The 16,037-nt window shown below is 51.8% G+C and overlaps 1 protein-coding gene across 1 annotated transcript; it reads left to right on the top strand.

Annotated features, from left to right (window-relative positions):
- The first annotated feature begins 2,827 nt into the window (after window positions 1-2,827).
- Window positions 2,828-15,497, top strand: CDAN1 (codanin 1). The gene is made up of 28 exons (XM_065871518.1): window positions 2,828-2,917; window positions 3,147-3,637; window positions 3,878-4,081; window positions 4,272-4,441; window positions 4,574-4,687; window positions 4,770-4,848; window positions 5,271-5,391; window positions 5,564-5,673; window positions 6,142-6,231; window positions 7,118-7,193; window positions 7,734-7,939; window positions 8,234-8,354; window positions 8,699-8,845; window positions 8,962-9,128; window positions 9,518-9,605; window positions 9,851-9,940; window positions 10,130-10,184; window positions 10,405-10,541; window positions 10,628-10,731; window positions 11,010-11,168; window positions 11,512-11,575; window positions 11,742-11,820; window positions 12,006-12,154; window positions 13,557-13,664; window positions 13,792-13,855; window positions 14,016-14,197; window positions 14,456-14,563; window positions 15,372-15,497. Exons 1-28 carry the CDS (start codon window positions 2,828-2,830, stop codon window positions 15,495-15,497), a joined length of 3,699 nt encoding a protein of 1,232 aa, XP_065727590.1.
- Window positions 15,498-16,037: the final 540 nt, after the last annotated feature.

Genomic DNA, 16,037 nt, shown 5'->3' with positions numbered 1-16,037 from the left:
GGACATGAAGTGATGATATTAAAGTCTTGACCCATCAGTACATTTTCTAATTCAGTTGTGAATACCTGCTCCAACTTTTAAAACATAAGCTTGATGTTTACTCCCCTTAAGCAAGTTTGGAAAATTGCTTGATGTGATACACAATCTCAAGACACTGAATAGCCAAGCCGAAACCTTTACTCAGTAATGATTTGAATATTTCCTTAGATTTTGCTGGATCCTTGGTCTTAAGGAGACATGTAAAGGATGTGAAGCCTTTTTCTTCATTGCCCTGTGGAACTTTAACAAGATCTGCCTCTTTAATTGAAGTGACAGATACGGGCACAGTATGTATCACTGATGATACTGACATATCTCTCAGATACCTGGGCCAGGGGTACTGGGTTCCTTGACCTAGAGAATAGGATTCAGTGAGGCAGACCTTTGAGCCCACGTGACTACAGAATTTGCTGATGATATAATTTTACACACTAATGATAGGAAATTTTATCTATCTTTTCAGTAGTTTAATATTGTCTCATATTGTGTACATAAGTGTTCACTCACCCTGTTAAAAACACTAGGTAGACCAAATTTTTATATAGACTACCCTTGCCATATGTTGCTTTTTTTTCCCTCTTAAAATATACAGTTTAAATCCTTAAAAATTCATGCACGGCACTTCACCATACCTGGGGTCTGTCTGGGTGTTCTTCTCTCATCCACAAGGGATAAACAAACCTACCAGAGCTTGAATGTGATTTATTTTAGGGATCAACCCAGGGAAGGGGAAGCCCTTGGGATTTTTTTCTTTTTAAACTATTCACCAGTTAGGTAAGTTAGTTCACTAAGGTAAAAAGCATTCAGAGATACAAAGATAGGAAGCTAAAGGAAATGTAACACTGTGCCACTTGGGGCTCTGAAATTGGATTGGATGAACTGAGTAAAGAAAATAACAGATGACCCAGGCTTGAGCTCCCTCATTTCTCATGCACAGTTCGTGGTCCCCCCTCCTTCTGACTCCTTTCCTAAAATAACCAAGTGCTGAATTTCACTGGGCCATTTACATACAAGTTCACAGCTTTTAGGAAAAAAGAGGGAGTTGGGAAACACCTAGCTTTGAATTAGATATAATTCTTGAAAGTTCTGAACTATTGGCAGCTCTTAAATCAGATGGAACCACAAACCAGAAGAATTCTCTCTTGTCGAGCAAGACCAGTAAGTTAGAGTAATTTAACAATTTCATAGTTTTCTCCCTTTCTTCTCCTCTTCATGAAATCAGAGTGATGAGAATTGCTCTTTGAAATACCTTCAAAGGTATTGTATCCATTTCCCTTCCAAGCAGCCCTCTTTATGCATTTTTGCTCAGGCAACCAAGGACATAGAGTATTGGCAGAAACATGGAGTGCTTTTGTATAGGCCATCTGTACATAAAAGTGTAATTATTTATTTAATTTTCCCATTTGTATCATATTAAAGCTTTGTACAGTGTTTTAAGTTCTGTTTTAAAATTATTTTGTATTTTATTTTTATAATCTAGTAATAAAATATTCATTCCGCATGCAAACTCTAGTTCTATTTGTGTGGTGGTTTGGATTTCAAAGGTGGGAAATTATTTTTCTGATAAAGTTATTGAATGCACCAGAGGTTACAAGATCAACAGGGAGTAGAAAGTGTTCTATAAATGCAGTACTGCATCCAGAAGTGACCTAGAAAAAGAAGCACTGGACTGAATAGAAACTAGGCGTTCACAATCCCTGCAGATAAAAACCAGGGGTTCTTTTTCCTTCTCTGTAGGAAATGTCCCTGTAGCACTGGAGTGATTTCTGCTTCCCACCATTCTCTCCTTTCCACCTTCCTTTGAACCAGGGGAACTCTCAGGAGGCATTCACAAGGGCACTGCTTCACCCTTCGTGATTTGGTCAGGCCTGGAATGTTAGTGCCATTTGTTTTTCTCTGCCTGGTTCCCTGTCTTGATTTCTCAGTGAGCAGCAACATCCAAAGAGGTGACTGATGTTTTTCGAAATAAGAGAAATTAAGAAATAACTCAAACTCCCAGAAGCTAATTATGTATATGCCTGTTAACTTCTCAACTGCAAAGTAGCTCACATATTAACCTTGTGTAATGTATAAGGGATACAGACTAGGCTATTCTATGTGCAGGATGGGTGGAGGCACTTTAAGGGTTGTGGGATGAGGATCCTAAAAAGACCCCCTGCAAGAATTCTGTCTTAAAGTCTTAAATGATCAATCAGTTGATGGTGAGTGGGGAAAACCATTGGTACCGCATGGGCAGGAGACTCAGCTTTTGAGAAAGGATAAAGTTAGCTTAACTTCATTTTGACCTTGCCTAACTTCTTTAGGGTGGTGACGATTGAACCTAGAAAGACTCTTGAAAGAAAAGAATGTGCTCATCGTAGAAAATATAGGCATCTTCTCTGGAGAATCGTTCACCTTTACCGTCCGGCCGCTCTCCCGGGCCCTTGGTTTCCCCCGCCGCGTCCCCGAGTCCCGGCAGGTCGCCTTCGGGCCAGAGCTGCCAGGGCCGGGCCTCACCGATAGTGGTGCGCTGCACTTGGGGGACCACCGTACCTCTTGTCGGGTACCGCGGACCCATCCGCGGCCTTGAGCCAAAGCCTGGGCGGAGCCTCAGCCTGCTGAAGCGCCGCTGCCGCCGGCCCAGGTCCCGGTCTCGGTCCCGCCCTGGTCTCGGTCCCGCCCTGGTCCCGCCCCACCGCCCTGGTCCCGCCCTCTACACCCCGCGGCCCAACGGTCGCCCCGCCCCCCGGGCGCCTGTGGCGCGCCGGCGCCTGCGCCTGCGCAATCGCCTCCGAGCGCCTGGACCGGGATGGCGGCCGTTTTGGAGTCGTTGCTGCGAGAGGAGCTGTCGGTCGCAGCCGCTGTGCGGTGGATCGCGCGCAGCGCCCAGAGTTCGGAGGTAACAGCGCCGACACGCCCCCAGACTGGCCCGAATCTCCTTCCCGCGGGAGGTACCACCCCTCTCGTTCTCTTCCTCTAGGGTGCCTGGCTGTCAGCCCGGGCCGAGTGCACTCCAGCTAGGGGCCGCTACCCCCGGCCGCCCACCCCTCTCAGCGCGCCCTTCGGCCCCGGCTGCTTGCGGCCCGGCTGGCAGCTGACCCTCTCGCCCTTCGCTGCTTCTCCCTCAGGATGACCCCGGGGAGGCGGCCGCGCTGATCTCACTTCGGCCGCTGCGGAAGGAATTCGTGCCATTCCTGCTGAACTTCCTGAGGGAACAGAGCAGCCGCGTCCTCCCGCAGGGCCCCCCAACCCCCGCCAAGGCCTCGGGGTCCTCGGCAGCCTTGCCAGGGAGACCCGGGGGCCCGGCGCGGGGCGGCCGCGGGGCGCGCAGCCAGCTCTTCCCTCCGACCGAGCCTTCGAGCCCCACCGCCGCTGAGGCCCCTTCGGCCCGCCGTGGGGGCAGGAGGCGGGGCCCGGGGCCGGCCCGTGAGCGAGGAGGCCGCGGCCCCGGGGCCCTGGAGGAGGGGGTCAGCGGGGAGAGCCTGCCCTGGGCCGGGGGCCGGAGGCCCAAGAGCTCTGGCAGCCCCGGCAGCCCCAGCCTCGCGCGCTCTGATCCGCCAAACCTCAGCAACCTGGAGGAATTCCCTCCCGTAGGCTCGGTTCCCCCCGACTCTGCAGGGTGAGAATCAGCCCTTAACCGGGAGATGGGTGGCACGAAGGCTCTACTAGGGGAGTTAATAAACTAAGGCTGGGTGCTCTGTAGTAAAGCGTGGTAATGGCTAGAAGGTTGGGGATGAGATAACTATAGTGGTGAGGGGCATTTTGCAGGGGGTCCAGGCTGTTGTGGTGGAGGTGGTGGTGGAGGGGGAGATGCTTGAAGAAAGGAATATCAGGAAAACCTGTGGCTACTCCTCAGCAGGACCAAGCCTTCACGCAGGATCAACCCAACTCCGGTGAGCGAAGAGCGGTCACTCTCCAAGCCCAAGACTTGCTTCACCTCACCCCCAATCAACTCTGTCCCCAGTTCCCAACCCTCAGTCCTGGACACTAGCCCTTGGGGCCATAGCCTTTCCCCAGGGTGCAGAAGTCTGCAAGAGGAGCGGGAGATGCTCAGGAAGGAGCGGTATGGCCTTGCTGCTCCCTGGGATGTCAGCTGCCTCTGTGGGGGATTGGCAGGGCTTTTCTCTGTGATTGATTTGTCCCCTGGGAACCCTGGGTCTGTTTCCTGGTCTGTGGATGTCTCTTTGAGGAACCTGAGTGTAGCTGTGGAGGGGAAGGCAGGCTGACTATACATGACATTTCTTTCCCCATAGCTCTAAGCTGCTGCAGCAATCACCTGCTCCCGCCTGTCCCACCCCAGAATCAGGATGTCCTCACCCCAGCCGGACAGGAAACCTCACAGCTGAACCCGCTGACCCTGCCAGAGTATCCTCCCGCGAGCGTCTGGAGCTGGTAGCCCTTGTCTACTCTTCATGCATTGCAGGTGAGTGAGAGCAAAGGGCCCTGAAATGGAGACACTTGTAGAACCACAGGTTAAAAAAATTGATAAAGCATGTAGGACTGAGCCTTGGTTCTGAATGATGTTCAATACCCTGGAGTTTCTTTTCTTATCTAGAAAACCTGGTACCAAACCTCTTCTTGGAGCTTTTCTTCGTCCTTCAGCTCCTTACCGCCCGGAGGATGGTGGCTGCCAAGGACAGTGACCTTGAACCAAATCCAGGAGCCGTAGGTTGGTGAACAAGCCTCTTTTTGAGAAATGGGGTCTGGAAATGAAATCATTCTTAGCCAACAACTTGGTACTGTCCTTCTAGATTCCCTGGAAAGCCCTCTGTTCCAGAGTGTCCATGATTGTGTCTTCTTTGCAGTGCAGGTTTTGGAGCATCAGTTTCAGTGAGTTTCCCCAGCAGAGGCATTTGAGCCTTATTCCCATGGTCCACTTGGTTCTCTTGTTACTTGGGGTACATGCTTGTGCTTAACACAGGTGTGGTGTGACCCTGGACCTTTTCCTACACGTAACCTTCAATTTTGTGTCAAGGCTATGAATTTAGCCCTTGAAAGAATCAAACTGCCCCCAGTGGTCTTGGTAGCTGACCTTTGGGTTTATCTAATGTTTCTGCCCTGCTCTCTTGTTCACTGCTCCATTAGGTCTTTCTTATTTCCTTCCCCTTGGCCTCCATCTTTAATCCTTTGCCCATGACTTTTCTTCATGTACCTGCTCCATGCTCCAGGTAACACACTGTGTGGTGTGCAGGTGCCAGCTTCCTATTTTCAGTCTGTCCCATTCTTGGTCATTTGTGCTCTTGTCCCTGTAGCGTTCTTTCCCACCTGGACAAAGGGACCTTGAAGCTGTTGGCTGAGAATGAACGGCTACTGTGCTTCTCACCAGTTCTGCAAGGCCACCTGCGAGCTGCCTACGAGGGCAGTGTTGCCAAGGTAGTGACCCCATCTTAGACATCTACTAGCCTGGACCTGACCCTTTCTGGTCTCATAACTCAGGCAGCCCAGCTCACATCACTGTAGTGTCATTTGCACTGGAATGGGGATGAAGTTTTCTGAGCATGAACTCTGCCAGCTTCAGTCCCTAATTGTCACTGCCATGTTTTAGGTCTCTCTGGCGATGCCACCTTCTGCACAAGCTGTCTCCTTTCAGCCAGAAACTGACAATCGTGCCAACTTCTCCAGTGATCGAGCCTTTCATACTTTTAAAAAACAGAGGTGATAAGAAAAGGGAACGTTGGGGGAAGGGGATGAAGCAGGATTTTCTCTGGGATAGGCAGTCTGTGTCATTTTCATAGAAACTAGGAGTTTGACACTAACAGGTGGTAGTTTAGCACTACCAGGCCTTTCCTGGCAAACATCATAAGGGCCACTTAGCCTCATTCTGCTCATGCCCATGGACTTGAACCTCTGACCTTAGCAGCCTTCTCGCAGGTGTATGACTCTAGTCACTGGGTTCTCAGACGAGAGTGCCAGATCAACTTTAACTGCCCATAGAAGTATGTGAAGCATGTGGTGTACTGCTCCCGGGTCTGTAGCATTATCACATAGAGAACCCTGGAGAGGGTAAGGAACGGGGCTGTGGATAGTCCTGTCCTCAGTTCTTCTGAGCTAGGGAAGGCACTCCTGAGAATGAGTTAGGCCATCTGTGCTTCAGTTGATCGGACATTCTTATGTGTTTGTCAGGGATGTGTTTTATGAGGTGCTTCGAGAGTGGGAAGATCGCCATGAAGAGCCTGGCTGGGATTTTGAGAAGGGCTTGGGCAGCAGGATCAGGTACGTGCTCATACACCGGTCACCTTGTCTTTCTTGCTTCCAGCAGTGAGCAGCTTAGTGGTGCTTGGGTAGCTGATTGAAGGAAGGCTTTGTCCTTCCAGGGCAAAGCTGTTATCTTCTATCCTCCTTAATCTCTTCAGTTACTGCCATCTCTGCCTCTACTCAAAAGCGATTTGTCGGGCTTCCCTGGTGGCGCAGTGGTTGAGAGTCCACCTGCCGATGCAGGGGACACGGGTTCGTGACCCGGTCCGGGAAGATCCCACATGCCGTGGAGCGGCTGGGCCCGTAAGCCATGGCTGCTGAGCCTGCGCGTCTGGAGCCTGTGCTCCGCAACGGGAGAGGCCACAACAGTGAGAGGCCCGCGTACCGCAAAAAAAAAAAAAAAAGCGATTTGTTTCTCCAGCTCCTTCCACTCAGAAATCACTCATACTTGCTCTGTGATTGCAAATGCTTGAAAAAGTGAAATGCTCTTATCTCAGGTTGCTTGATTTTTGGCCCAAGTTTTAGACCCTTTCCGACCTCCATTTTCTCCATCATCTCATTTGACAATACAGATAACTTTGCATAGCTAGATAACTAGGATACAGAAAGAATATTCTCTTGTCCACGTTGGTTGTGAAGCTCACTGGCATTCAGTGTAGACTGAAGATGAGAGGGGTGGTATTATTTCATGTTTGGTTAAGTGTATCTCTAGCTTTGAGGGGTCTTGGGGCTGAGGAGAGTGTCCCTTACCTTTTCCCATAGCCTTGTGCCAGCCAGCTCTGGCAGAGGTCTGCTCAAGCCCCTGGTAAAGGGCTGAAAGGCCCAAGGGTTGGCTTGTTCTCTCAGATCTTTCTCTCCCTCTTCCTCCTTCTATCACACTCCATCCCTGCCTCTTATTCCTCAGAGCCATGATGAGTCAACTCTCTGCAGCCTGCAGCCACAGCCATTTTGTTCGACTTTTCCAAAAACAACTTCTCCAGGTAATAGCCCTAGCGGGAGACTGATTAATCTACAGTGGACAGTATGTATTATAGGCAGCCAAGTAATGGCTGGCACTTTGGGATAGGGCAGGCAAGCAGGCAGGTCCTTGACTGGAGATTGAACAAGAGTTCTGTTCTTTGGGTGGTGGTTGAAACTCAGGAAGCCAGCTTGAGGAGGCGGAGCGCTCTCTCCCATGCCCTGCACCTCCTGCCTCCCCGGGCCTCCTCAGACACCCGGCTCTCCTGGCCTTCCTTCAGCACCTCGCTACTTTCTTGCCCTTGATTTGTGCTGTGGTAGAAAGAGCACAGGGTTAGGACTCAGGTCTGGTTTCAAATCCTAGCTCTTGTGACCCTAGGCAGATGTTGAACCTTACAGGTTCCGTTTCTTCACCTATAAAAATAAGAATATAATCCAGACCTCAAAAAACATATCTATGGCACATGACACAGGGTTCATCGCTTCCTCCTCATTTTGTTCAGTCCTTCTTTCCAGAAAAACTCACTGGTTTTTTGATTTCTCTCTTCCTCCCCCTGCCCCAGATGTGTCAGAGTCCTGGTGGTGCTGGGGGCAGTGTCTTGGGCGAGGCTCCAGATGTGTTAAATATGCTTGGAGCTGACAAGCTGGGGCGGTTGCGGCGCCTGCAGGAACGGCTTGTGGCCCCTCAGAGCAGTGGGGGGCCCTGCCCACCCCCCACCTTCCCAGGCTGTCAGGGCTTCTTCAGGGACTTCATCTTGAGTGCCAGCAGGTAAAGGTCTCCTGTCTTGCAGAGAGTGGGGGCAGAGGCCAGAAGAGGTTTGTGTTCACAGGAGGGCAGCGTTTTCTCTCCTTTGTCTGGAATATAACAGGGTGGGACTGGGTGTTGCCTGGGCTCCTTCTAATTTACACTTCCTGCCTCCATTTCCCTTCTCATTGTTTCACCCATAACCTCATTGGCCTCCTCTGTCTACCCTGCTGAGCCTTTCTATCTGGAGTACCTCTTCTCTATTCTGGTCCTTCCTACACTTCTTCCAGTACCTTTATTTCCCCCTCCTCTTCATAGCTTCCAGTTTAATCAGCATCTCATGGATAGCCTGAGTTTGAAGATCCGGGAGCTCAACAGCCTTGCCCTGCCTCAGCCTGAGCCCAGTGATGAAGACGGGGAATCAGACGTGGACTGGCAGGTTAGAAAGCAGAGGGAGATGATGGGGTTCTGACCTAGGGGGGAAAGGATATTTTCAAGAAGAAATCTGTAACAGATCTGGTTTTTTTTTTTTTTAAGATTTTTTTTGATGTGGACCATTTCTAAAGTCTATATTGAATTTGTTACAATATTGCTTGTGTTTTATGTTTTGGTTTTTTGGCTGTGAGACATGCGGGATCTTAGCTCCCCGACCAGGGATCGAACCTGCACCCCCTGCATTGAAAGGCGAAGTCTCAACCACTGGACCACCAGAGAAGTCCCACAGATTTGGTTTTGTTCTAGAAGCCTTATGCTTGGGACCTTTTCCTTCTTGATGCCCTGCAGGGTGAACGGAGGCAGTTTGCTGTGGTGCTGCTCAGCCTGAGGCTTCTGGCTAAATTCCTGGGCTTTGTGGCTTTCCTGCCATACCGGGGGCCCGAACCACCCCCGACCCGTGAGCTCCAGGACACCATTCTGGCCTTGAGGAGCCAGGTGATTGGGGGCTCTGGTAAGAAGGGAGCTGGGAGGAGCTTCAAGGCAATGGCGTTAGAAGGCTTCCCCCAGCCCCTGGGACTGACCCACCCACTGACTGACACTGGCCCTGCCAGGTGCCCCCAGTCCTGGATGTGCGGGCTCTGCTGCAGCAGGGGCTGCGGGCCCGGCGAGCAGTGCTCACGGTGCCCTGGCTGGTGGAGTTCCTTTCCCTGGCTGACCACATCGTCCCCATGCTGGACTATTACCGCAGCGTCTTCACTCTCCTGCTGCACCTGCATCGGTGAGTAGAGAGAGCAGGCTTGAGAAAAGGGTGCGGGGAGAACATTGCTGAGGCTGCCATTTATGAAGAGGGTCAAGCAGCCTGTGCTTCCTGTGTGGTACCGTAGCCGTAACTGACCCTCAGGGAAGAGGCCAGGCCTTGATCCACAAGGAAAGACAGTGGGCAGTTATTGAATATTTGCACTTTGATTGGCCCTTTTCTGTTCCTACTGTGGCCCAGCTCAGAAGGGAGTACAGATCTGGGTGGGGTGATGAGACCTGGTTTCTTGTACAACAGCAGTCCCTTTTAGGTCTGTTTTTGAGAAGTACCTTCCCAGTGATAGCTTTCTGTTACTGTATTCCATTTCTCTCTTTGCACAGACTCCATTCACACCCTCATTTACATTTTAGGAGCTTGGTCTTGTCAAAGGAGAATGAAGGGGAGATGTGTTTCCTGAACAAGCTGCTGCTGCTGGCTGTCCTGGGCTGGCTTTTCCAGGTTGGTGGAGTGAGGGTCCAGGTTGGAGAAGGGGGTGACTACTGTGGCTGAAGACAGGGCAAGGGAGAATGTATGAGTCTGAACAAGGGTGGGGCCAGAAGGTGAAGGTTCAGAGGAGGGGTAGGGATTGCCATAGTTTCAGAGGAAGGTGGCTTTGAACCTGGTGTCTAAACCCTGGAACCATGAGGTAGGAGGTGTGATGAATCTCTGAAGTGCTGACTTGCACTGCCCTAATCTCTTGCCAGATTCCTACAGTCCCTGAGGACCTGTTCTTTCTGGAAGAGGGTCAGTTGGATGCCTTTGAGGTGGACACAGTAGCTTCAGAGCATGGCTTGGTGAGTGTTGGGGTCAAGCCAGAGCCATGGGAAGCACAAGAGTAAAAGGAGGCAGGCTGCCCGGTAGGGCCCAGCAGGAGACAAACCAGAATAGAGACTGAAGTCTTTTATATAAGACTTTTATGTTTCTGGCACACTGGGGAGGAAGGGAAGCCTGCCTTCCCAACACTGGCCTGTTCTCTCCCCCAGGACAGCATGCCTGTGGTGGACCAGCACCTGCTCTACACTTGCTGCCCCTATATTGGTGAGGATACTGGTCTCCCCTCAGAGGGTCTTTGGTCCTTGGCCTGTCCCTTCATGAGTACCCAAAAGGCACCCTGTGGGCGCAGCGCCCCAATACATTGTTCTGTTCTTAGGCGCTCCCTGGTGCCTCAGTCTTTCTATTCCCTAAATGCTTAAAAGTCAAGATGCTGGGGAGGGTGGGACAGTTCTGGAACTTAAACAGTTGGGCTTCTCTGATGCAGGAGAGCTCCGCAAACTGCTCGCCTCCTGGGTATCAGGAAGCAGTGGACGGAGTGGGGGCTTCGTCAGGAAAATCACCCCCACCACCACCACCACCGGCCTGGGAGCCCAGCCTCCCCGGACCACCCAAGGGCTGCAGGTAGGGGGCAGGGCGGAGGCGGGGGGGCCCGCGCAGTGGAGAAGGGAAAGCGGGCCCTTCACTGCCCTGCCCCCTCCTCCCAACAGGCACAGCTGGCTCAAGCCTTTTTCCACAACCAGCCACCCTCCCTGCGCAGGACCGTGGAGTTCGTGGCAGAGAGAATCGGCTCGAACTGTGTCAAGCATATCAAGTGAGGATGAGTTGGGATTGGGAATGGAAGTGTTGAGGGTCCCCAGTCTCATTTCCTTACAATTTTCCCCTTTATAGCACCTTGTTGCCAAACTGAGGAAAGTCAGCTGAGGGGCAGCGGGGGAGCGGGTGATAGAGGACAAGGGCCAGGTGGGACGGGGGGAGGCTAAAATTGCTGACGTTCTTTCAAGTTAGTTCTGACCAGGTTTCCTTGAAGTTGCAGCCCCTTTCTGATTCACCCTTTCCAACCACCTCAAAACCTTGCTGTTCCTACTGCAGGGCCACGCTGGTGGCAGATCTGGTGCGCCAGGCAGAGTCGCTTCTTCAAGAGCAGCTGGTGACGCAGGGACAGGAAGGGGGAGATCCAGCCCAACTGTTGGAGATCTTGTGTTCCCGGCTGTGCCCTCACGGGGCCCAGGCATTGACCCAGGGGCGGGAGTAAGACGCCAGTCTGTTTGAATCCTCTCATCTCCCCTCTCCTCTTAGTTTTACTTTCCTGTCCCTTTTTCCTCTTTTATACTCATCCTTTATTGGTCCTCTCCCTACCCTGCTTTTTTTGTGTTTTTGCCTGCTCTGTAGGCTCTTATCTTGGTTTTTAGAGGTTTTAGGGCCCAGAGTCCAGAGCTGAATTGGAAGGGCATCTGGGGTGGGGCCGGACGGCTGAGGGTGCCTTCCCCTGAGGCAGAGCCCTTCCAGCTCGGGCAACTGTTGCACTTGGGGTGTTTCCTTCTGTGGGCCAGGCTGATGCATCTAGACATCACTGACCTCTGTCTCCTTTCAGGTTCTGCCAAAAGAAGAGCCCTGGTGCCGTGAGGGCATTGCTCCCTGAGGAGACCCCGGCAGCTGTACGTAGGAAGGAGTCCTGGGGTTAGCGGGCTGGGCGGTTGGTGGTGGGAGAGGAGTGCTGTGGGGTTGTATGTGTGAGGCTTCTGGTGGCAGGTGGGTCACTCCTGGACTTGGGCATTCGTCATTGTCCTAACTTGCCCCTGACTCAGAACTTCTGTGTCACAGGTTCTGAGCAGTGCAGAGAACATTGCTGTGGGGCTTGCAACAGAGAAAGCCTGTGCTTGGTTGTCAGCCAATGTCACAGGTAAGGTCCAGGGAGGGGGAGTGGCTGACCAAGTTTTTCAAAAGTGGACTGGCAGGAAGTTGGAGGCCATGTGGGGGAGATAGGACTCAGAGCCAGCTGGTAACAGGGAAGGGCATGGGTTGGCATGGTGAGCCTGTGCAGGGCTGCTTTGATGACCCCTTTTCTGTCCTCCCTCTGACTTGCAGCGCTGATCAGAAGGGAGGTGAAAGCGGCTGTGAGTCGCATGCTTCGAGCCCAGGGTCCTGAGCCGGCTGCCCGGGGGGAGCGGAGGGGCTGCTCCCGTGCCTGTGAGCACCATGCTCCCCTCCCCTCCCACCTCATCTCCGAGATAAAAGTACACAACTCCCTACTCCCTTCGGCTCCCCTCCTCCCTCTCCCTGCTCTTTTCCTAGTCTCCCTCCTCTCTCCCTCAACTCTAGTATTTGTGTGGCAGCTTTCTGTGTTGTCCATTTTGTTATTGAATGGGACTAGGTAGGGCAGAACTGAATTGAACGGTTTTCGTAACTGCTGTTCTCTGACTTCTGTACTTGAATCACCCAAAAGGGTGAAAGGGAAAGGGGTAGATGTGAAAATTGTTGACTGAGTACACGTTACACAGATGATGATGGGAGTGGGGTAGGGAATGGCTGTCCAGTGCAGTAGGAAGTCTCTAAGGAACAGTCATCGCAGTATTGGGATATGGTTTCAGAAGTGTTCTCCTATGTGGGAGGTGATGCTTGTTTAGTTACAGGCAATAAGAATAATCTATCAATGCTCTTAATTTGATAAAAAAAAATTTTTGGTACTGTCTAGAGCAGGAGTCAGCTGACAACCTGTGGGCCAAATCCGGCCTGCTGCTTGTTTTCGTAAATAAAGTTTTATTGGCACACAGCCATGCTTGTTCATTTACGAATTGTTGGGCTGCTTTTGTCCTCCAGCAGCAGAATTGAGTGATTGGGGCAGAGTCCTAAACTAGTGACCCAGATCTGGGGTAGTAGTGTGAGAATAAAGATTTGGAATAGGGACTAAAAAGGAATGACTAAAGGGCTTCCCTGGTGGCACAGTGGTTGAGGGTCCGCCTGCCGATGCAGGGGACACGGGTTCGTGCCCCGGTCCGGGAAGATCCCACATGCCGCGGAGCGGCTGGGCCCGTGAGCCATGGCCGCTGAGCCTGCGCGTCCGGAGCCTGTGCTTCGCGGCGGGAGAGGCCACAACAGTGAGAGGCCCGCTTCCCAAAAAAAAAAAAAAGACTAAAATTAGAAGAGTAAGAGGGCGAAGAAAACTCTCAGCAGCCATTAGCTGCTGGTTTTCAACATGCAGAGGATTTCTGTACTGAAACCTCGACTATCCTGAGAAGATGAACAGAGAATCATGAGGGACAGAAAATAGTACGACATGTACACGACAGGACAGTTCCCCTGCATGCTTTCAGAATAAGATGCTGTCTGGGAATTGGCTAGGTATGACTGTCCCAAGATGAGTGCCATCTCTTGAGCTCTCTGGCAGCGCGTTATCCCTTGGCTTACCTGCTCCATCTGTTCCTTTGTTGTCCACTTGGTTGCTTTTCCCAGCTGTGCTGTCCTGCTCAAGCCCCAAGTCTAAGGGCACCTTTGCCCATTACTTCACCCTAGGGCCCTGTCTTCCTTTTCCTTCTGCCTCTTTCCACTGGCTGATCCCCACCCCAAGCCACATTCTCTGTGGCCTCCTTGGCCCTGGCCTGGCATGAAGCCTTACTCTGCTTCCACCCCTCTCTGCAGGATGTGCTCTCTTTGGCCGTGGGGCCCCGGGACTCTGAGGAGGGAGTTTCCCCAGAGCATCTGGAGCAGCTTCTAGGCCAGCTGGGCCAGATGCTGCGGTGTCGCCAGGTGAGACACGGCAAGATGCTCTTCTTGTGTATCCTTGTCCAGCGCGTAATAATCAGAGCTGCATTGGCTTGGGACTGCTGCTCTAAGGATGGTGCTAATGTCCAAGGTCTCCCCGTTTTTCCCCCAGTTCCTGTGCCCACCTGCTGAGCAGCATCTGGCAAAGTGCTCTGTGGAGTTAGCATCCCTCGTTGGTATGGCTCCTTTTTATCACATCACTCTCTTGCCGGATCCCCCAGTTCTCAGGGTGGGGTACAAGCAAGATTAGAAAACAGCTTTTTTCTACTGTGTCCTCCCAGGGCCACGTGACCCTGCCTCCATTTCTTAGAACTTGGCATTCCTCTCTCCCCATAGTTGCAGATCAAATTCCTGTCCTAGGGCCCCCGGCACAGCAGCAGCTGGAGAGAGGGCAGGCTCGAAGGCTCCTGCTCATGCTGGTTTCCCTGTGGAAGGAGGACTTTCAAGTGCCGGTTCCGCTGCAGCTGCTGCTGAGGCCAAGAAACGTGGGGCTTCTGGCAGCCGCTCGGCCGAGGGAGGTGAGCCAGAGAGGTGGGGGGAGGGGGGCAAGTGGGCTTCTGAGAAGCCTCTGCAGTCGTGTTACTCCTACCATCCCCACCCCAAATGTTATTAGCTGGTTTAGTCCCCCTTTGCTGAGGCTGTGCTTATCTTTTCTTCCGTGCTCAGACTCCCTTAGTCTCGTCTCCGCCTCCTCCCTCAGCAGCTCTGCCCTTTGTATCAAGGTCACTGTGCAGTCCTCCTAGCCACCCTGACCTCTTCCTCTGTGTGTGTTGCAGTGGGACCTGCTGCTCTTCTTGCTCCGGGAGCTGGTAGAGAAAGGTCTGATGGGACGGATGGAGATAGAGGCCTGCCTAGGCAGCCTCCACGAGGCCCAGTGGCCAAGGGTAAGGAGTCCTCGTCTCCTTTTACCTGGATAGAGAACAGGTGTCATAATGTCCCTTTTATCCTGAAAGGGGGCAAGTGGTGGGGCCTGGCATTCTTAGGATCTTCCCAAAGCTCAGTGGGTTTTGTCAGATTTCTTGAGGACCACCCTGAAATGAAGTGCCTGCTCTGGGGGTCCTCTTTCACATTTAAGTATCTATTGTATGAAGGACCACGGAGGAAGGGAAGATGGAAGGGGCAGATAGTTAGTTTATGGCATAGCGAGTGTGCAGTTTGTGGGTTTTGTTTTCTTTTTTTGGCCATGCCACACGGCTGGTAGGATCTTAGTTCCACAACCAGGGATGGAACCTGGGCCCCAGCAGTGAAAGTGCCAAGTCCTAACCACTGGACCACCAGGGAGTTCCCAAGTGTGGGTTTTTAAAATCAGAATAACCTGGATTTTAATCTCAGCTAGTCCTTAATGTTACTGTGATTTGGGACAAAGTAATTTTAGTTTCTTCATTCATAAAATAGGAATAATTTAGACCTCCTGGGGTTCTTCAAGATGAAATAATGTGCATATTAAGTACTCATTAGTGGTTCTGAGCTTCCCATTAGAGTTCACTCTCCCTGCTGGAACTTGAGCATCCTAGAGTACTAATGGAACAAGGTTTCCAAGTCCATTTCCAGGTAGAAGGCAGTTGGGAAAAAATAAAATAGGTTGTCTGGTTAGCTAGGGCTTGATATTTGGGATTGATTTTTAGTAAAAAGGGTGAATTGAACAATCTAGAACTGTGTCTGCCTTTTCTGTCACCTTTCTGCTTATTCCAGGATTTTTCTGAAGAATTAGCAACACTGTTCAACCTGTTTCTAGCTGAACCCCATGTGCCACAACCTCAGCTAAGAGCTTGTGAGCTGGTGCAGCCAAACCGGGGGACTGTGCTGGCCCAGAGCTAGGGCTGGGAAGTGGCCCTACCTTGGGCATCTCGCCAGAGCGCTGGAACCCAGCCTGACTGTGCCTCAGGAGGAGGCCCCAGAGCCACCCCAAGTGCCCACCCTGACCCTTGCTGGTGTGGAAGTAGCTCAGTCTGTCATCAGGCTTCCTGCTCACATGTGAAGGAAGAGAGTGGCAGCCTGGCATCCCCGTGACTGTGGGCTCACCATCCCAAGTCCTGAAGGAAGCAGGAGGGGGTCACCTGATTCAGGATTATGGTGGAAGAACCTAGAGACTCCAGTCCTGGAGAAGAAGAGTTGGCATTTGTTATGAAATGATGTGTGGGGGCTTGTCGGCACAAGATTCAAGCCCCGCTTGCTGCTGTCCCAGCATCTCTTAGAGCTTTGTGGTTTGGGAAATCATGACTGACAGAGGGAAGTGACTTCTGCTTAACTTGTGAGTAAAGTTAAACATGAATCTTGGGAGTCTACATTTTCTTACCACCAGGAGCTGGACTGCCATCTCCTTCAAAACGTACAACAAATGTGGGGCTCGCCCAACAG

This window comes from Phocoena phocoena, chromosome 2, assembly GCF_963924675.1.
Source record: "Phocoena phocoena chromosome 2, mPhoPho1.1, whole genome shotgun sequence".
In the NCBI taxonomy this organism is placed as follows: domain Eukaryota; kingdom Metazoa; phylum Chordata; class Mammalia; order Artiodactyla; family Phocoenidae; genus Phocoena; species Phocoena phocoena.
This window is presented reverse-complemented; position numbering and strand designations above follow the sequence as displayed.

Excerpts from the sequence above, each read along its gene's own strand:
- CDAN1 (XM_065871518.1), top strand. The coding sequence starts at position 2,828 with ATGGCGGCCGTTTTGGAGTCGTTGCTGCGAGAGGAGCTGTCGGTCGCA. Across the intron at positions 5,392-5,563 it reads ACGAGGGCAGTGTTGCCAAG|GTCTCTCTGGCGATGCCACC; the intron begins GTAGTGACCCCA and ends GCCATGTTTTAG. Across the intron at positions 10,185-10,404 it reads CACTTGCTGCCCCTATATTG|GAGAGCTCCGCAAACTGCTC; the intron begins GTGAGGATACTG and ends TCTCTGATGCAG.